At 35.4% G+C, this 20484-nt stretch overlaps 3 protein-coding genes across 4 annotated transcripts in view; 1 reads left to right on the forward strand and 2 right to left on the reverse strand.

Moving 5' to 3' along the window:
- The first annotated feature begins 257 nt into the window (after nt 1-257).
- Nucleotides 258-867, forward strand: LOC106662971 (DNA-directed RNA polymerases I, II, and III subunit RPABC3). Its single transcript, XM_014387429.2, has one exon. The coding sequence runs from the start codon at nt 345-347 to the stop codon at nt 798-800; it is 456 nt and encodes a 151-aa protein (XP_014242915.1). The 5' UTR covers nt 258-344; the 3' UTR covers nt 801-867.
- Nucleotides 868-3857: 2990 nt separating this feature from the next.
- On the reverse strand, nt 3858-9923 carry LOC106663246 (nucleolar protein 11). The gene is made up of 8 exons (XM_014387935.2): nt 9684-9923; nt 9192-9356; nt 8912-9133; nt 8718-8856; nt 8498-8656; nt 4542-4845; nt 4080-4479; nt 3858-4024 (listed from the first exon to the last, which is right to left on the reverse strand). The coding sequence occupies exons 1-8, from the start codon at nt 9813-9815 to the stop codon at nt 3896-3898; spliced, it is 1650 nt and encodes a 549-aa protein (XP_014243421.1). The 5' UTR covers nt 9816-9923; the 3' UTR covers nt 3858-3895.
- A 1714-nt stretch (nt 9924-11637) lies between these two features.
- LOC106663229 (methyltransferase-like protein 9) overlaps nt 11638-20484 on the reverse strand; it is a 173388-nt gene continuing 164541 nt past the window's right edge. Inside the window, exons 5-6 of one of the 2 annotated variants that reach the window (XM_014387902.2) lie at nt 16924-17099; nt 11638-12924 (exon numbers count right to left, since the gene is read on the reverse strand). In XM_014387902.2, coding sequence (XP_014243388.1) covers nt 12698-12924; nt 16924-17099 — 403 coding nt within the window. In that variant the 3' untranslated portion in view covers nt 11638-12697. Of the gene's footprint in view, nt 12925-16532; nt 16724-16923; nt 17100-20484 lie in introns of those variants that run through there. The other variant, XM_014387903.2, reaches the window with a different exon arrangement.

Consider the following 20484-nt stretch of genomic DNA (forward strand, 5'->3'; position numbering starts at 1 on the left):
TCTGCCATACTGGATCCTATCCTTTTTTAATTGCTGTAGGTTGTAGTTTTCTTCCTTTAAATAAGATTGTCGATATTTTCTTGTATATATTTATGTGGAGCTATCTAAATAAATATTTATCATGTTTGGTGCTTAAAACAATGGACGTTTTGCATATCTCTAATGATCGCTGTAGCGTCGTAGAGGATGGAACTTACTGCAGAGTTCCGCCATCTTATCAATTTTGTAGGTCCCGCTTGACAAATCGATGTTATCGATTATTTAAGATAACCGTGGAATAACCTCGTCGTCGCACGTTGTTTTTGTTTGTTATAAGTCCGTGTAAGTATCGTAAGTTTTGCGAGATGGCCGGAGTGCTTTTCGAGGACATATTCAACGTGAAAGACATCGACCCGTCCGGTCAGCATTTCGACAGAGTGAGCCGGCTCCACTGCGAGTCGGAATCCTTCAAAATGGACCTGATCCTCGACGTCAACTCTTGGCTCTACCCGATGGAGCTCGGGGACAAGTTCCGCCTGGTACTCACGACGACCCTGTACGAAAGCGGCTACCCCGACAACCCTGAGTGGGTGCCGATCGAGTCGGAGGCGACCAGGGCGGATTCTTTCGAGTACGTCATGTACGGCACTCTGTACAGGATCGAGGGCGACGACAACTCGAAGGAGCCTTCGAAGACAAAGCTGTCCGCTTACGTCTCCTTCGGCGGACTCCTCATGAGGCTCCAAGGCGACCCAAACAACTTGCACGGCTTCGAAGTCGACCAGACACTCTACCTACTTATGAAGAAACTCGCCTTTTAATTTCAATCTTATATTGTAAATTTTTATCTCTTTTAATAATAAAAATACCGTTGTATAAATAATAATAAACATATAAAAATACATCTTTTTGTTTTTTTTCAAACAATACACTACCTGGCAGGAAAGCAACCTAGGTGCCCGGTATGCAAGGATAGAATAACAATCGAACACCTTTTAATTTATACAAGGCTTGAAGTTTCTAGAAAATTGTAACAATGCAGTCTAAATTATTACTAAATCATTACAATTAAAACTGTTGGTCGATCCTATCAAGAATTTATATAAAAAACATTTTGGCATGTCGGATCTGTCAGTACGGCAGAAGGCACAGATCGCCATACCAGTACCTCAGGGCTATAGGGATTTTTAAATGTATAGTGTTTTTTATGTGTGTTTGTGTTGTGGCTGTGCTGACTTTATGTTAATTTATTGGAATGAATTAAATGACAAGTACTCTGGGGTATGAAACGGTAATGATGATACTAAAGCGACCCATAGACGATCAATATTATTGCACAATATTTTGGGTTGTGCAATTTAATTGATCGTGTGTAAACGATGTTGAATGTTTGTGCAATACATTGCATGATTGACGAAAAGTTGAAAATATGTTGTACAACCTGGAAAATATTGCACCGTGTGTTGGCATTATTGTGCACTATTCAGTTTGCGAAGTTGCAACAAACTTCAATATCGCCTTCATACTATTCAAGTTCATTGCACAAACAAAATTTTGTACAATATTATTGAGCGTTAAGGGGCAACCGTCAAATTATTGTGCAATCTATATTGTACAATAATATTGACCGTCTATGGGCCGCTTAGGAAGCGGGGTTTGTGCTCCACAGGCACTGCAGCCTTTGGCTTATTGTACCTTCCTAGTTCCTTAGTTCAGCGCAATGGACTAGTAAATGAAATATTTAAATAATTAAAAATAGCTAATGATCTTGTACTTTTAGAACAAATTAGTTCTCTGGAAGGTGGTAACAAGTATTTCCTATTTATTTAGCTTTTCAGACCCTAAGAATAGACAAAAAAGCTGGTTGTATTGACATAGTTGATTTGTGGAGTAAATATACAAATAAGTTAATTAATTTAAAAAAAACTAATTTTCATAAATTTTTTTGGACAAATTAGCTTTCAGGGAAGTGGGAGGTAAAGAATATTAAAAAAAAAATATTTAGCATTGCAGAACATTAGACTATACATTCTAGCTGTTAAAAAAGGAAAAAGAAGCTCTCTGGGAGGTGATAAGTGTTTCCTAAATATTTAGCTTAGCTGAGCTTTTCGGACTCTAAGGATAAACATTCTAGCTAAAAAATGCTGAATATTGTCATGCATTGGTTTGTGAAGTACATAAAACATTTAAATAATGAAAAATAGCTAATTTTCAAGTATTTTTAGAAAAAATAGTATCCCCAGGAAGGCGGTAACAAGTGTTTCCTAAATATTTAGCTTTTTGGACCCTAAGCGTAGACATTTCAGCTGGAAAAATCTAGTGCTCAAAGAAAAACTTATTTTCATAACTTTTTAGGATAAATTAGCTTTCAGGGAGGTGGGTGGCAAAGAATATTAAAAAAATTATTTAGCATTGCAGAACATTAGAGTATACATTCTAGCTGTTAAAAAAGGAAAAAAGCTCTCTGGGAGGTGATAAGTGTTTCCTAAATATTTAGCTTAGCTGAGCTTTTCGGACTCTAAGGATAAACATTTTAGCTGAAAAATGCTGAATATTGTCATACATTAGTTTGTGAAGTACATAAAACATTTAAATAATCAAAAATAGCTCATTTTCAAGTATTTTTAGAAAAAATAGTATCCCCAGGAAGTGTTTCCTAAATATTTAGCTTTTTGATCCTAAGCGTAGACATTTCAGCTGGAAAAATGTTGAAGAAAAATCTAGCGCTCAAAGAAAAACTTATTTTCGTAACTTTTTAGAACAAATTAGCTTTCAGGGAGGTTGGTGGTAAAGACTATTTTAAAAAATAATTAATTTTTCTTGTACTTTTAGAAAAAAATTAGTTCTCTGGAAGGTGGTACTGATTGTTGCCTAAATATTTAGATTAGTTGATCTTTCAAAGTTAAAAAAAAGCTAAATCAATGCCGAATATATTGCCATAATCAAGGGCCTAAATAGTTCAAAATACAAAATATCAATTTTTTTTGTATTTTTAGAACAATTTTGCTCTGTAAGGTGGTAAGCAAGTTTCCTAATATTCAGCTTTGTTGAGCTCTTCCAATCCTAAACATTTTTTTTTTATGAATTACATCAAGTAAGTAAATATTTAAAAATAATTCCTCTAATTTTTGGAACAAATTAGCTTTTTGATCGTGGGAAATATACACCATCTAAATATTTGACTCAGTTAAGCTTTTCAGATTGGATTTTTCTCATACTTCCTCTATCCATTGGTATAAATAAATAATTTTTGCATTTTCCCCAACATGCTAAAACCCGGTTTCATAGTCCCAGTTTTCACAACTGGCAATCACTCATCTGCAATAAATTACAGACCAATTACCATGCTTTCAAAGATTATCCTTGGCCTATTGCTAAATAAATTGTATGGTTTCATTTTTAATTTTCACTCATAATACTCGAACAGCAGCTTTATCATTCTACTATCACAAATTTGCTTACATATGTTTGGACTTTTGATAAGGTGATTTCTTATTAATACGGTATTAGCCTAATTAAAATGTTTGTGATGTTCTATATGTTTGTCCCTTGATTAACTTAATCAGGTACCTCAAGGTTTTATCCTCAGCCCTCTTTTGTTAATTTTCGGAGCAGACATTTCAAATTTCTCAAGCTCTTTTCTTTGCGGATATCACAATTATTCAATCTGTAATCTCGCAGCACTGTTTTCTTTAATTCTGTCTTGCCATCTTTCCTTCTGGTGTAAACTTTACTCTTAAGGTCCTAAACACAAACAAATGTCACCAAGTTACTTTCTTCATGAAACAAACATTAAGTAAACACACGTAAATACATAGTTTAAAATATTTATTCTAAATTTGACTTTACGATGAAGTTGGTCGAAATTATGATATGGATAAAGTTATATATACAGTTTATTTGTAAATTAAAACAATTAGTACAATCTGACTTTTTCATATACATATCCATGGGATACAACAGACACAGGTGTGCTCGCACAGTGTCCTTTCTTAAAGAAGTTGATCTCGGCGTTAATGTCACTCATGACGTCCAGGCATGTAATCTACAAAAGAAAACAATTAATTGATTTATTACAAGACAGAAAAATTCCGACTTACGTAATCGTCCACGGAGTGTTTAATAGACTTAACGGCGTTTATCACGTTATTGTCCTTGGACAATATGTACTGTTGGTAGTGCGAGTCGAGGAGTAGAGATGCCCAGTTGACTAGGCCCTTGTTGCCCGAGCCGTCTGACAGCTTGCCTGATATGAAATTGAGCAGTACGAGCACTGTCTCGAGCTTGATATGCTGCCTAACCAAACCGAGGCTCAATTCGTTTCCGACCAATGGGATTGATAAAAGCCGTTCCATTAAATCCAAATGTTGAGCTTCGATTGAAAACAGGATCATCTCAACGATCCACTGATCAGGTACGTCAACGATACAATTGACCAATTCGAACATACCCTCTTTGTCCTTCCTTTTGAGTAAAATCGGTACTATTTGATTGCAAATGCTAAACATAAATGAAACGTTTTTAACAATTTTGTTGAAATTTATGGAAATTATTGTACTCACAAGTGTTCTGCTTTTCCTTCCTGTTTTAACGATTTTACAATATCTGTCGTTGATTCTTCACCTATTTCCATTTTTTCCTTTTCATCTGTATTCTTGTCCTTTTCAGCCGAGTCCCGTGCGACTCCTAAAAGCGAAACTAAACGAGTCGTACCGAGACGGAAAGACGTTACGACAAGGTGGCTCCCGCATATGACTAGGATGTCATCTCTGCACAACCACATTCGACATTCCATGTTGTACACCTTCATTTTCTGGATCGCTTCTGGGAGACCGAATTTGAGGCTTAAAATGACCAAATGGGCACCTGGAATTTAACCATGTATAATTAATAAATTAGTTTTAATATTAACGAGTTACAATAAGTATTATATTTCCTAGGAATAAGTGAGAAATTTATATTTATACAGAATAGGGTTACACAGCTAAGTACAGAGGATTAAACTTTTCACGTAAGACTAGGTCAAAAAAATATTAGGCGATTGTTGAAGCGTTCTTGCCAATGTAGGAGCTAAGGAAAACAAAATAAGTAAAACAAATATGATTTTCTGACATATTGTGCATTTATTTCAATGTTATTATTATTATAATAATTGTGACTTGTTATGTTACTTTTTTTCTGGTACTTCTTATTTTATTTGTCTTAAGGTGGCTCCAGACATCCAAGTCTCATGATGCTCATCTTGGCATTCGCCAAATAGTGTGCCTATGTGAAAGTGATGGACAGTGAAACTGTCTTTGCTGCAGCTGTGGTTAGTGTTTTGTGTAGTGACTATAAACTCAACTCAGTCACAAATCAGACACTGAATACTGATACCCCATCTTACTTTCGATCCGTTTCCACGCATCGAAAATCTCAATCTGATTTTTGTGATTCAGAAGAGAAGCGTTCCAAATTATTGTTTCAGCTTGGTACAGATCTAGGAACTCCAAGACTTATGTTGGGCCAATCCATTCCTAACCGACGGAAGCAACACTATGATGTTCTTTCATACCTATACTCGTTAGGAATAGTTTATTATTCAAAAATAAACAGCAGTGCTGATTGATGATTACAGTTGATATCAGTGGATTCTCGAATGTGTAGATGCTTTGAGTTCGGCTACTTCATGAATATTTATGCACTTTGAAGCGGGCAAGGAAACCGACAATTACTATTCACTTACTGTTGCTCGGCGAATAACTGAGTGCCATTCCCACTAGTTGGGATTCGGCAAATCCAGCATGCCTGGAGCCTCCCACCATTCCTAATAATTTACTTTATTTCGCTAAGTATAAGAATTTAAGTTAAACAATGATGCATATGTTATATACGATAAAGAACATTCACTAAATAATTAAATATATACTTACAAACAGTATTTTTTTTTAAATAAAAAATTTCATTCTTTAAATTTTCTTGAATTTTTATAAAAAATTAGCTTTCATGGTGGTGATAAGGAATATTCCTTAAATATTTAGAGGGGCGTCCGTGGCCGCAATGGTTTAGGCACTGACACCTGTATTCAAACCATCATACTTACAAATGGGCTTTTTTCTCAGGGTGTTTGAGCCCTGAGAGTTCATTAAAAAATACTTGCAGAATCTAGGAATAGTCATTTCCAGAAAAGACTATTCCTAGATTCTGATATTATATATATATATATGTGTGTGTGTGTGTGTGTGTGTGTGTGTGTGTGTGCGTGCATGAGCGCACGCGCGTGTGCAATTAGTTTGTGAAGTAAATCAAGCACTTAAAAATAGCACATTTTCTTGTATTTTTAATGAAAAATTTGCTTTCAGGGAGGTGATAATAATATAATATATACATTTAGACTAGCAGAACATATGAATAGCCATTTTAGCTGAAAAAATGCTGAATGTTTTGACATTATTGGTTTATGAAATACATCAAGCGCTTACCTACTTAAAAAACATCTAATCTTATTTTTATTTTTAGAACAAATATGATCATTGGGTGGTGGTAAATAATGTTCGACATACATTTACCTTTGAATAAAGTTAGAATTGACAATTTTAGCTGAAAAAATGCTTAATATATTAATATGATTGGATTATATGGTAAATCTAGTGCCTAAATACTTAAAAACAGCTAATTTTCTCGTGGTTTTAGAGGAAATTAGCACTCTGGAATGTGGTAATGAGAATATATAAATTCAGCTTAGCTTTTATGACCATAAGGACAAAAAAAATTGTAAAAAAACTGATGATTAATATACCGCCCGTGATATAACGTTGTAAAGACGTAATTAAAGATATTTAAAAAAGAAGGTAATGGGGCTCGGTGGATAGAGTGAGGAAAAGAATTCCATATATTGGATGCAAGGATAAGAAAGAATCCCTGTGTAACATAATTGGTGTGCGACAAAAATCAAGCATCTAAATACTTAAAAATTGCTAATTTCCGCATATTTTTCAGACAAATTAGCTCTCTGGGAGGTGGTAATGACTGTATTCTAAATATTAAGCTTAGTTGACCATTTCAAACCCTAAGCATAGTCATTTGGGCTGTAAAAATGCAGAATATTTTGACATAATTGGCTTGTATTTTTTTATTTTAACAAATTAGCTCTTTGTGAAGTGGTAACAAGTGTTTCAAAAATTAATTGAGCTTTTCCAATCTAAAGGATAAATATTTTGCTTAAAACAATGCTGAATATATTGATATTATTGGTTTATGAAGTAATTGAAGCACCTAAATACTTAAAAACAGCTAACTTTCATATTATTTTAGAAGAAATTAGCTCTCTGGGAGGGATAAAGAGTGTCCCTAAGTATTTAGCTTAGCTGCCTAACCCCTAAGGACAATAATTTTGCTTAAAACAATGCAGATATATTGAAATAATCGGCTTATGATGTAAATCAAATGCCTAAATATGCTTAAAAACAGTCTGATGAAAACACATTCAACTTGGGCCCTGACAGGAAAAAAAAATCTTCGAAAGTTTTGAGCAAATTCCAATGTTTTTTTTGTTGGTTCTTTTCGTTCTTTTCTAGGTGCCAGGACGGTTTCAGTAATTACACAAATAACTATGAAAATATCTGAGATGGAATCTACTGAACTATTACATAAACTGAACTTGCTCTAATTATTAATAAATCTTTGTAATTAATTAGGCTGGAAAATAACCTTATCAGTTTATAACAGTAACTGCTCCATTTGGTGAAATACAACACAGGAAACAATTTTATCAATAAATTTATTTTGGGCTGAAGCCAAATTTGTGAGCGATTATTATTGTATTATTTAAAAAGCCAAGACAAATTTAAATTTACTAATCTAATCTAATATTTTATTGATAAAATATTTTCCTCCGTAGCGGCCCATAGAAGGTCATTATTATTGTACAATATAGATTGCACAATAATTTGACGGTTGCCCCTTAACGTCCAATAATATTGTACAAAATTTTGTTTGTGCAATGAACTTGAATAGTTTGAAGGTGATATTGCGCAATAATGTCAACAGACGGTGCAATATTTTCCAGGTTGTACAATATATTTTCAACTTTTCATCAATCATGCAATGTATTACACAAACTTTCAATATAGTCTACACACGATCAATTAAATTGCACAACCCAAAATATTGTGCAATAATATTGATCGTCTATGGGCCGCTTAACATTTCAACAAATGGAGCAAATACTGTTATAAGCTGAAAAGGTTATTTTCTAACTTAATCTAGAAGCTGTTTATTAATTAAGACAAAGTCAGTTTATGTAATGGTTCAGTAGATTCTAACTCAGACACTTCTATAAATTTGGCACAAATGCAATGCCTGAAACTATTTTGGTGCCCCCCCCCCCCAAAAAAAAAGAACCGAAGGAAAACTAGGATTTGTCTCAAAAAATCATATATATCTTAATAGATTAGGTTAGAAAATAACCTTACCAGCTCATAACAGTTATTCTAAGTTTAAAAAAAATCTATCAAAATTGTTTCTGTATTTCCTTTACCTTCAGAATTTGGTGCAGCGCCGTACAGAACGATGTGGTGGTCGTCTATAGGCAGAATCGCAGCAGGATGGTTTGTATTTATACAACTGACGTTAGCGACAACTCGACCTTGTTCATTTTTAAGAGGAAGCTCTTCAGACTTGAGTGTACCGTCCGACCCTGAAGCCATTACATATTTAAACAAATATAATAAAATAAAAAATAATTAAATATCGCTTACATAAAGTCAGGAGTTGTGGATATTTCCCTTCGATAATTGCAAACGTTAACGCTGACTTGTCATCCTTATCCAAATCAACAGAAAACCTTGTCCCTTTGTCTGGTTCAATCGGCACAAAATATAGTTTTTTTTCACTCTTCTAAAATAAAAATGTAGATTAGGTTCTATGAGTGTTTTGTGTTTTAAATATATACCTGTGAGGTTAAAGACTGTATGCAGATGTAGTATTCGCCGTTTAACGAGACCAACTTGGCTGTTTTGACCTTCTCCTCCTGTTTGAAACAAGTTGCTTCGACTCTTTCGTTGTTTTTCCTCAGTTTGAACTCGTTTTCCAAAATGCCGACATGACCATTGCAAAATACTATTATCGGCGGGCAGGACTGGTTACTCAGCAAGCTGTGTATTAACCACTTGAACTGGGAAAATGCCCGTAAGTTAAAATTATTATAATTAATTTTTTTTTAAATCACTTACTCGGAACTTGCGTATTTTGTTTAATTCTGCCAGGTTGTGGTTCCAGAATGCGATTTGATCATAGTTGAACACACCGATGTATTTCTTCGAAAAGTGGTCGTATATGACTGGCGCTGACAGCTTCGACTTGCTACTCCAACAGCTGACCTGCTTTTGATCCGAGAGCTGAAATTTCAAAGGTAAGATGTTTTGATTTATGAGGGGCTAAGGAGTGGTATACTCTTCGCTGTCAGACATGATTCAATCGCACACGCTGGCAGACACGGATGATCAAAGTTGACATAATTGTATAGCATGAAAAAAAATGTCTATAGCGATGAAAGTTCCATCAGAACTTCATATTTCTACACAAAGTTAGAACATGAAACTTGACTACATTGAAGTGGATATTGAGCTGAGAGTAGGTAAACACATATTGAAATGCCTAGACATTTGTTTTTATTTTTTGCCTTTTTAAACAAGATCGAAAAAATGAAAAAACAAAAACTATACCCTGTAACGTATAATGATGTTTTTTCCAAGAGTGACTATGACACAGCCGCTGCACGAGTCTTCGTTGACACCTATGAATCTCCTCTGCTCGATGAGAGGGCAGAGGGAGTAAGGAGCCAGGAGTTTGGCCATAATTTTCCAGGGCTTTTTATGGTAAAATCAAATAAACATAAAATTCAGTTCATATTATAAATTCCAAACAATGTCAGCGTGGTCGGAAAACCTCTAGTCTGAGGTTATCTGCTATCAGGGAGGTTCCGCGTTTGACCAGAACCTTCCCGCCTATTTTTAAAATGGAATTTCAACATATTTGTTTATTTATAACTTCAATTGACTATTCTTTTTATCTAAGGTCTTGGTTGAGATGAAAAAGTTAGTGTCACGAGCGGTATTCAAACCCACGACTTTTGGCTTAATACGCCTCTCCTCTAACCAGAGATCATGTAACTATAATCTTTTATCTCAACCAAGACCTTAGGCAAAAAGAATAATCAATTGAAATAATTAATACAGTCAATTATGACTGCTAAACATATATGGGTTTATTTATAATAATAACTAACTTTTACCTGTGATTTAGTCCACGCGGGATTCTGTGTTAATGTACCTTTCTAATGCATTGCAGAGTACTAGTACTGGTTTTCTAATATAATTTCTCTTTTCTCAATTTCTTCTCTTCTTCAGTTCACTGTCTATACATGATAAAAAATTGTCCTTAAGATCCCCTTAAGGAAGAAATTTCAAAAAATCCTTTCTTAACTATCAATGTCATTATAGGAATGCACTGTCAAAATTTCAGTTCTTCAGATCCAGTGGTTCACAGTCAGTCACTACTGTTCTATATACATAGAAGGTAGGAATGGAATTTCAAAAAATCTTTTCTTAGCGACTATCCATGTCATTATAGGAATGCACTATCAAAATTTCAGCTCTTTAGATCCAACAGTTTGGTCTGTGCATTGTCTGTCAGTCAGTCATGGAATTATTTTTGTTGGACAATTTCGGACAAAAATTTCTATATAGTTTTTAAAAATAATAAAGTAAAAGCATTGTTTATTAACATTTACTTGGACGTTTCGGAAACTTAACCCATCATCCGAAGTCTACATTATTACTAATAATATTCTACTAACCATCTCTAAACAATAATTTTATTTATATTTACAGACGTGAAAAAACCATAAATACACAAATAACATTGTTTTATTAAATTACCTACTGAGGCTCTACAAATGGATTAAAAAATAAGATAAATTAAATATATAAAACAGAATGTTTAGGGATAATGAAAATGCAGGCAAGGTGTTAAAGCCGGGATGGCCCAATCACCAGATTTAATCACTATTCTATCATTAGAAAAAGAGAATCATAAACTTTTATTTTGCAAACTGGTTACGAAGTAACTGCTGTCTTATTTAAATGTATTCACATGTGACAGACTACAATTTGTTAATAAAATCTTCCCCTCAAACGTACTTGGCTGCTGTGTGTTCCTTGTATGCCAGTACATGGAATATATGACTTCATATGGCACACCCCTATGAATATGCTTTCGTAAAGCCTTAGAGAGTGCAGATGACTCTGGGAACGGTACATGAACTGGGCAACTGGCCGACTCTATGGGTCTTTCCAGCTCAGTTCTTTCCGGAAAAGCTCATTTTGTACGACTGTGTGATCAGCAATCAGTACACTTAAAAGTAATAGTCAGTTTGTTAATGAGAATTTGATTAGAAATAGAACTCCAGGGATTAGAGAAGTTAAGCTAAGTCCATATTCTATGTCTAAACGGATCATCTGTTACTTTGAAGAATGAGGAAATCAGCTATGCAGCTATGGTTTAAATGATCTTAAGGTCTTTTTGATGTATAAAAGATTTTCTTACAAAATTCAAAAATCTCAGTGTGTGCGATTTTTTTTTTTGACAGTGAGGGTATCAATTTGGAAAAAAGAAAACTATCGGACATATGCTTTATTGAATTACACATAAAAAATACATAATAGTTTCTACTTTTTACAATTAAATCTAACAACTATTTGGTGCTTTTTACTTAAGTCTGGTGGTTTTTATATTTGTTTAAAAAAAATCCTTATCCCAGAAAGGTACTGTATTCTTATTTAAAATATAATATAAAAGTTACCTTTGTGGAAAAGTACATTTTGGAATGTTTGTGGTCTAGTATCGCAAAGCTAGTCTACTTACTACATTTTATTTTTCTTTTGATATAAATAATGGCTCTTTTCGTTTCTAACAAGTTCTATAATTTGTATATATAATATAAAAAATGATTATATACTATTTTTATTATAAATATTTATCAACAAGTCAGTCGTAATTCTCCGATATATATGTATATATTTTTTAACAGGGCGCTTCTTATATTTTGCTCATCTGCCTGACTTATATAAAAGATAAATGTTAAATTATGGAGACAAAACAATCATTTAATAATACAATGCAAGTCAATTTACCCACCAATTGTGCCAGTAAGGAAAAAAAAAAAAAAACTGAGCATAATAAAGAATTGACATTTTGACAATTTTACCTACCTAATTTTCTCTCTAAAAAGAAAGGGGCAAAATTAAAAATCAGCAAAAATTTATAGGACACATTAAAAATACAAGGAATTCCTTCTAACGAACACATTTGTGTGTATATATCTATATAAATTGGACCGAAAACTCTTAATATGTGCTCTTAGAAAGGAAAATGTATTTCAAATATTAATAATAAAAATACATTAGAAAATGGAATAATTAAAAAAAAGAAAAGAAAAAGAGAATGTCAAATTTAGTTGGAATTTTTCTTTTCATTTTACTTAATTAAATAAATTATAGGATGCTACTATGCTACAAATATTTGTGTTTAAATAAAAAAATAAAAAAAAGCATACAAAACTACATCTAAAAGACAAAAAAGGAATGTTGGTCTAATGAGATATCTTCACCGATCATGAAAGATTCGACATTCAGTCGGTAGTCGCAGTCATGCTTGGCCCTTCGTCAGGACTCGACTGTCACAAATCTTCCAGGGTCGGTCGAGGAAGGGAAAGGACGAAGACGGCGTCGTGGAGCCAGTAGAACGCTTGGTTCAAATCACCCTGACAGAGATAAGGCAGCCTTGACCATTTCTTGACTATGAAGCCTGAAGGTAGAAAAACGTCTTCGATCAGGCTCTGCACCTGTTCTTCAAACCCTTGGCCACTTATCGGAAGCTGTTCGACCGGTTTGTGGTCTTTCGTACCTAAAACAGTATAAAAATTAGATATTTTAACAATCCTCTTGTTGAATTTTTTTTAGAGGTTTTTTTTTCATATAGATCTATTTTGCATTCTTTTCTCATCAGAATAGTGTTAAAACATAATCAGTTTACAAATCAGAAAGGAAGAAAAACACTTTATTTACACTGCAACATGGTTAGTTTATTTTTCAGCATATTTTTCATTGTTAGCATTCCTTCATTATTTTTGTGTCCCACTTTGTGTCTTTTCAGACTCATTTAATCTCTATCATGTGGGAGTGTACACTACATTTCCATAGTTAGTTCTCTCTTTGTCATTTTCTGTCTTTTTTGAATGATTCCATTTTTAAAATTTTTTTTTTATAAGAACCATATGTTTTAAACCCTTGATTTGGCCATCCTATTTTGTAAATTTGTGCCTTTTTTAATAATTCAGCTACCTTATAATTTTATGCCGTGTCCATACCATCTCACCATCATAAAATACTGTGCGAAGCTGTAAATCTGAGCAAAGGCAGCAAAATTAATTTTTTTTTCCAATTTGTCTACTATTATTTTCAGAATTTAGAATAAGAGCTTCACCGTTAAATATCCCATCTTGACGATATCTCCCTGTTACAAGAATAGTATGCTCAAATCTGTAATCTGTAAGTGCAACCTGGAACTCTTTGCACCTCTTTAATACTAGTCTTCTTTTATTTGGCAAATTTGAATCCTTTTGAATTCATTTTGTCATTTTTGCCTTGATATATGATCTAGAGTCTACCAACACTTGTTAAGACAGTTTGAAAGGGTGTAAATCTGAAAAACTGCAATAAACAACCTTTATTTTTTTAAAGCTTTTTGTTTTCCATGTCATTTGTGCCTTTTTTTAATCATTCAGCCTCCTTATATATCAATACCTTGTACAGACCATCCCACTATTTCTTAAGACTCCGTGGGAAGAAAGCATCACAGTTAACATTTCAATTCTTTCATAACATGCCTTATTTTGCCAATTCGGGCACCTTTAGCCCATTTCCTCTTTAACTCTTCCATATTTTTGGTTGGCTAAACAATCTGTGCCTTTTTTAAAGGTTAAATAATATAATACCTTATCTAGACCATCCCACTACATCTTAAGTTACCATGAACTATAAGACTGTACAATTCTGTAGGCCAGACTTTACTCCTTCAGATTACCACCTCTTGTCCATTTACTACCTACTTCTGGAAACAACATAGGCCACTGCTCCCAACACAAAGCCAAAACATCCCAAAATGAATTTATCACACTCACCTAATAGTCCTGACTTTCCTCCTTCAGACTACCACCTCTTAGCGCTAGGTGCACTTCCATAAAGGATATTTTCGGCAGTTTTGGCTTTGTAAGGGAACGGTTAAAGTACCATTTTTAAGTTGGCATCCCATTTTTTTACAACCTTTTCATACATGTCATTATGTCCTGAGTCACACAGGGTGACTCCAATTTATAAATTGTAAATCTTTCATTACTTGTCTTCTTTTATTTTGTCAATTTCTCTTTATTGTGTGTAATTCAATCGCCATTTGCTTTATTACTTTATCCAGGCCTTTTGAGACAATTTGAAAGGAAAGCTGTAAGCCCGAAGTCTGTATTTTTTAAGCCACTCTGTCATTTTTTTACGAGGTTATATAAACCCTCGGTGTGCCAGTGTTTTTAAAAAAGCTCATTTGTAAGTATGTCTTGTTCAAATGAAGGGCTGCTGAACCTTTAGCCTTAATACAGTTCAGACCATACTGCCAAAGCATATTTGAAAGGTGTAAATCTGAATATAGCCGGAAAGTACATACCCCTTATGTTTTGGCAACTATTTCATAAGTTGTCTTCTTTTCTTTTGGCAATTTCTTTCTGTTTAGTTTACTACTCTCATCCTTAGTCGTATTACCTTGTCAAGACCATATAGCTAAAGCACATTGGAAAGGTGTAAATCTGAACATAACTGGAAAGTACATACCCCTTATGTTTTGGCAACTATTTCATAAGTTGTCTTCTTTTCTTTTGGCAATTTCTCTCTGTTTAGTTTACTACTCTCATCTTTAGTCGTATTACCTTGTCAAGACCATACAGCTAAAGCACATTGGAAAGGTGTAAATGTGAACATAACTGGAAAGTACATAAACCTTATGTTTTGGCAACTCTTTCATAAGTTGTCTTCTTTTCTTTTGGACTTCTGTCAATTTTTTTGCAACTCTTTCATAGCATTAGCTGGCTCCTTTTAAGCGAATTTGTTTTTTTCCCCCGATAAATCCTTCCATCCACTTCATATTGATACCTTGTCCCTCTTTACTTCTTAAGATATCATAGAAAGCAGTAAGATGAATACTCAGCAGCAAAGTACATACTCCTTGCTTTTCCCAACTCGCATAACTTGTCTCATTTTATTAAGCTAATTTTTATCTTTTTGGATTGATTCTGTCACCTTGAACCTTAATACAAATTCTTACTACTACTACTGTGAAGCTGTAAGTCTGTAACGAGATATAACATCTTTCTTTTTTGCTTGTGTTTAAACAGATAGAAACATCATGCCAATATTTGGCATGGTGTGAACCATTAACTTGGAGCATATTTAATGCACGTGAAGTTAAAACATCTCTTTATCTTAAGACACATTGATAAAATACTGGACAGATGCATAACCCACACAGCTCTCCCTGCTTATATCATCTTTTGTAGTATATACATTTTTAATGTCTAATTAACAAATTATCGACACAATTCACAACAGAGGTCTACATCAAGCTAATCGAACCTTCTGCTCTAGTTCAGTAAATAGCATATAAGTAGAAGCAGGAGAACTTCCACTGTGACAAGGTTAAATATTTTACAAAACTTTGCTTATTCCCTTCCTCCTCACATCCTCTTGCAGAATTATTTTCTCACCAAAAACCCATTCCTTATGCAGAAAGGAATGTGACAAAAACCACTAGACATCATTTTGCAATTAGAGTTTCAGCCTTTTTTTAAATGAAAACCCTTCCATTAAATTTCCAAAAATTCAAAAAACGCTCACATTCCCTACACCTCCATGGCTAATTGCCATCTTTAGCATAGTTGTCTCATTGAATCGTTTTCCCAAAGATACCACTCCAGACTACATGTATAGAGAAGAATTCCTTAAATTAATAAGCTCCTATAAGGGATCAACTTTAGTATTTACAGATGGGTCAAAAGGGAATGATGTCATTGGTGCCCTATTCGTCTGTAGCAGTAGGAAAATGATGTTATCTTTGCCAACGATCTGTAGAAATTGTACAGCTGAACTAGTAGCCATAAATAAATGCCTCAGCGTGGGAGTACAAGTCCCTTAATGTACTAGTTTGTTACGATTCTCTGCCATTAGCACCCTTAGAAAGCTCTTCACGACTAATTCTAGAGTACTAGTAGTAATTTCTAGATATTCTTCTTACGATAGCAAACAAATTTAAAAATCAGCCCGTGTGCTTCTTAAGGATCCCGGGTCATAGAGGCATAATCGGGACTGAAGAAGCTGAGCGAGGAAAGAAAGCTATAACAGAAGGAGATAAAATAATTGAAGTACATACTTTATGAAGATTTTAATACTTTTATTAAAAAATTTATATGGTCACAATTGTGTGGCAGAGAGTGACGAATAACAAAATTCGGGAAATTAAGGGCTCTGTCAAAGAGTGGGACACATCCTCACGAAAATCCAGGAAAGAAGAAACAGCTATGGCTAGACCGAGGATAGGGCACTGTCGATTGACGCATGGTAACTTAATGTTGCTCCAGTGTGTCCAGATTGCGGAGAAATAATCACTGTTAAACATATTTTAATTATATGCAAAAAATACAAAATATAACTTTTTCACGTTCAAATGGTTATACAGAAAGCCGGAAGTCGCTGGGGAGAGGGCTCCCATGATTTGTGGCTAACAACATATTTTCAAGGCAGTCATGACCCTTGGTGGTTTTTTGCCATAAAAAAAGAAAAAAGTCTAATTATAATATATCCTTACCAGATTCGACGTACGGTTTGAAGGGTAGGACGACGGCGACGATCGCGGTTCCTTCAGGTTTCATCGCCGCCCTTATTTGCCCAAGGAGTGTCTTCGGCCGTTCACACCTGTCCAGGACGTTCAAGCAGGAGACGACGTCGTACTTGCGCTCGAACCAGTTGTCCACGTCGGCCACCCTGGACCCAACCAAAAAGACAAAAATAAGATTTAAAAAATCACAAATTGAGAGTTGATCATCAGTTCCCAGACTTCGGGAAACTCTCATAAATCAGCAAAAATATGACGGTTTTTTCCACGGTTTTTTTCTTGTCGGCAAGGCGAATTTCAGATTTAAATGACAGTCTCGTCGCCTTTCCTCAGCACGCTTTACAAATAAATTGGGCGGATGTTTCGGCGAAAGGGGCCCAAGGGGGTGAACTCGCCCGGGGCCGGAAGGCACGCCGTAGAGCCGGAACGGGAAACCTGCTTAGCCTTGTTTCCTTTCCTCTCCAAAAGTGAAAACACGCGATTTCCCGAGGGAAGATTTCAATGAAACAATCGAGCCCGGTTGTAGTAATCAGTTTTGACTTGAAACCCTTAAATTTCAACGGCTGACTCAAGGGAGGTCTCTGGGCAAATTGTTCGGTCTTAAGAAGCCACTGAACAACCACAGCGTAGGATTTCCACATACTTTGTGTAACATTAATGCATTATCAAACCGCCCAGTTATTCTAAATTAGAGTTAAATGTGTCTGTTGGTTTAGAGTTTTGAAGGTTCTGTCAGAAGAGAAAATGTGGTGATCCAATTTGTAGAATCTTCTTAAGTGATGGGACGTGCTTCGGAGAAGAGGTAGTATGAGAGCAAGGTCAGGGCTAAATGATTGGTAGCGTTTCAGAAAGTTTCGCTTTGAATATTGGTAATCGGACAGTGTGGTAATCCTTTATGGATGACCTACTAGCTCGGATGAGATGGTCTGAAGGTCCAGGAATGTTAGGTGATAGATATTAAGTTTTTTTTTTCATTTTGGTATGTTTTGGTTTTGAACATTGTTAAGTGAACAATCGGGCACAAGGCTTTGTAGGAAGAGGGCCTTTTCTGGAAGGCGTTGTTGTCTGAAGGAACAAGGTCAGGGTTATAGGGCAAGTACGGAAGAAAAGTCGATTCCTTTCATTTTGGAAAGTTTTGGCTTTGTATATTGGGTAGGTTAATGATTTGATGTTGTTTCCAGAAGTAATAGACCATAGAAGTAAGTGGTAAAAGGGCAAGAGGTGGTAGACGGAAGGGGAAAGGTCTGGACTATAGATTTAGTTCAACAGAAAGCTTGATTCCTTTCAGTTTGGAACGGTTTGGCTTTGTATATGGGACATGTTTGTGGCTCGATGTTGTTTCCAGATGTAAGTAGACCGTAATAGTAAGTTGTAAAAGGGAAAAAGATGGTAGGTCTGAGGGCGCTAGGGCAGAATTATTAGATGACTGTAGTAGATGGTCGATTCCTGCCATTTTTGGAAAGTTTTGGTTTTGTGTATAGGGTTAGTTAGAAATTAGGTATCATTCTTTAAAGAAGAAGGTCCGAAAGAGGTTGAAGGTAGTCTGAAGGAGCAAGGTCAGGATTATAAGGTACGTCGGTGTCATTTTGGATAGTTTTTGCTTTGTATAGGGGACATCACACGCTGCCTCTTAAACCTAGGAATGTGGTCAAATTCATAAAGGTGGATGCAGTTTTCATGTTAAAAATTTAAAGTAGGGTCAATGGACAATAGTAAGGGTAGGTCGTGGTGGCAGGAGGTTTTTAATAAATCAGGGGCGCCAGAGTTCAAGAAAAACGTATGCTTTGTTTTTAAACCTTTAATTTGTATTAATTAAGTTGTGTAAAATGCACAGTATTGAGGTCATTAGTGGATAAAATCACCTAGGCCTATGCCCATAAATAAAGGGGGCGGTTTCCCGAGGGGCGACCCCCTGGCCGCAAATATCATCTCATCAGCGGCTGCATTGTTGATAATGTCATATTGACATTTCAGAGAATTAAGGAGAACCGGTATTTTTGAGGTGAGGAACGAGGTGAAACCGTGGCTTTTTTGGAGGGGGCGGAATGGGGGCGTAATGAGTTTTTTCCCTCTCGCTCGCCACCCCTCCATGGGACGGAGCGCGGCCGGGGGTGGGAAATTAAATAAATTTCTAATCAGCCTCCTCCTAGCTATCGACCCAAGACTCACGAGCTCTTTTATTTTTTCCTCCCCTTTACGAATTTTAACCCCGAATCCTTTTAAAATATTCGCCCTTGTGATCACTTGGAAAAAAAAATTCGAAATGGATTTAATGACATACGGCCCAATTTAATTTATTATGAAACTTTTCATGTAAAAGGGATCGACGGTAGATGACAGACCTCCTGAGGCGATATATGACAATTTAGACAACTTTAACTAAAAGTTTTACCTATGTGAAAAATTGCTTAAAGAACGGTGTAAATTTTGAAGAAGAGCAGGTCTCAAAGATTCGGACAGACGGAAGAGTTATACCCCTGCAGTCAGTTTATACCGGGACCGGGCGTCGTGCTCTATGAGGCGTGCCTTCCCTCGGTCATTGGTGGCGACAGATCCTACTCTTAGAATGATCTACTGACCTCTTCAAGACAATGGGACGATTCCACATTCTACTTCAACAGCCTTGTACCTGGAGGGGAAAATATATAACACACGTGTTTTCTTCCACGTCCAACTCCATTTTTATACTTCCCCCGACCTTGTTTTACGAATTGTGAATTCGTAACGTCTTGTCTTTTACTACATTGCCATCGTTGTATATGACGTATATGGAAGTCTCGTTTTACTGCGACATTCGGAAGAACAACCCATTTAGTGGACATTTGTCCCGTTGGTTAATTAAAAGAGATTTAAATATGGTTCTGCCGACACATTCAATGTGCTGTGAAGGATTCTGCAGTGGATCATTCAAACCTACAGACACGACCATGCCACTTAGGACTACCTTCTTGGCCCAATTCCTTAACGAAATCAAACTTATACCATACCTATACAATAGTACTAAACTTGTCCCTTCAGACTACCAGCTCGAACTATTATACTATAGCCTATTCACTTATCACTCACATCTTGCAACCTCATGTACAAAGCAAATACCGAAATTGAAAGAATGTCTACCTACCATCAACGGCCTGAACTTGCCACCTCCTCCCCCTTCATTGAAGACTATTTGCTGATCGTTCAGTTACCAATATACAAAGAAAAATTTCCGGAAATGAAATCGAACATCTACCACTCTCTCTCCATATAGTGTACCATATCGACTACAGAGTCTTATATTTCCGGACATTGCTTCATCAGACTGCCAGCTCTTCCCATGAAGGACTTTAAGCGATAATAACGCCTAGTCTTAAAATTACCCTTTATACAAAGTAGAAAATTTTCAAAATGAAAGAAATCGATCTTTCTACCGAATTTAAAGTATAATCATGTCCTTCCTTCAGAATATTTACAACCCCTTCCAATCAATGTCTGCAATGTCCTACATCTTTAAGTACAAACCCACGACCGTTCACTAACAAATGCACAACTCAT

This window comes from Cimex lectularius, unplaced genomic scaffold (genome assembly GCF_000648675.2).
Source record: "Cimex lectularius strain Harlan isolate CLEC.00 unplaced genomic scaffold, Clec_2.1 scaffold185, whole genome shotgun sequence".
NCBI classification, from domain to species: domain Eukaryota; kingdom Metazoa; phylum Arthropoda; class Insecta; order Hemiptera; family Cimicidae; genus Cimex; species Cimex lectularius.

Bases quoted from the DNA above. Each gene is read 5' to 3' on its own strand.
- LOC106662971 (XM_014387429.2), top strand. From the start codon at position 345: ATGGCCGGAGTGCTTTTCGAGGACATATTCAACGTGAAAGACATCGAC.
- LOC106663246 (XM_014387935.2), bottom strand. From the start codon at position 9,815: ATGGCCAAACTCCTGGCTCCTTACTCCCTCTGCCCTCTCATCGAGCAG. The intron at 4,846-8,497 runs GTAAAGGAAATA...GTTAAATTCCAG, and splicing joins CGCTGCACCAAATTCTGAAG to GTGCCCATTTGGTCATTTTA. The intron at 4,480-4,541 runs GTGAGTACAATA...ATTTATGTTTAG, and splicing joins GAAGGAAAAGCAGAACACTT to CATTTGCAATCAAATAGTAC.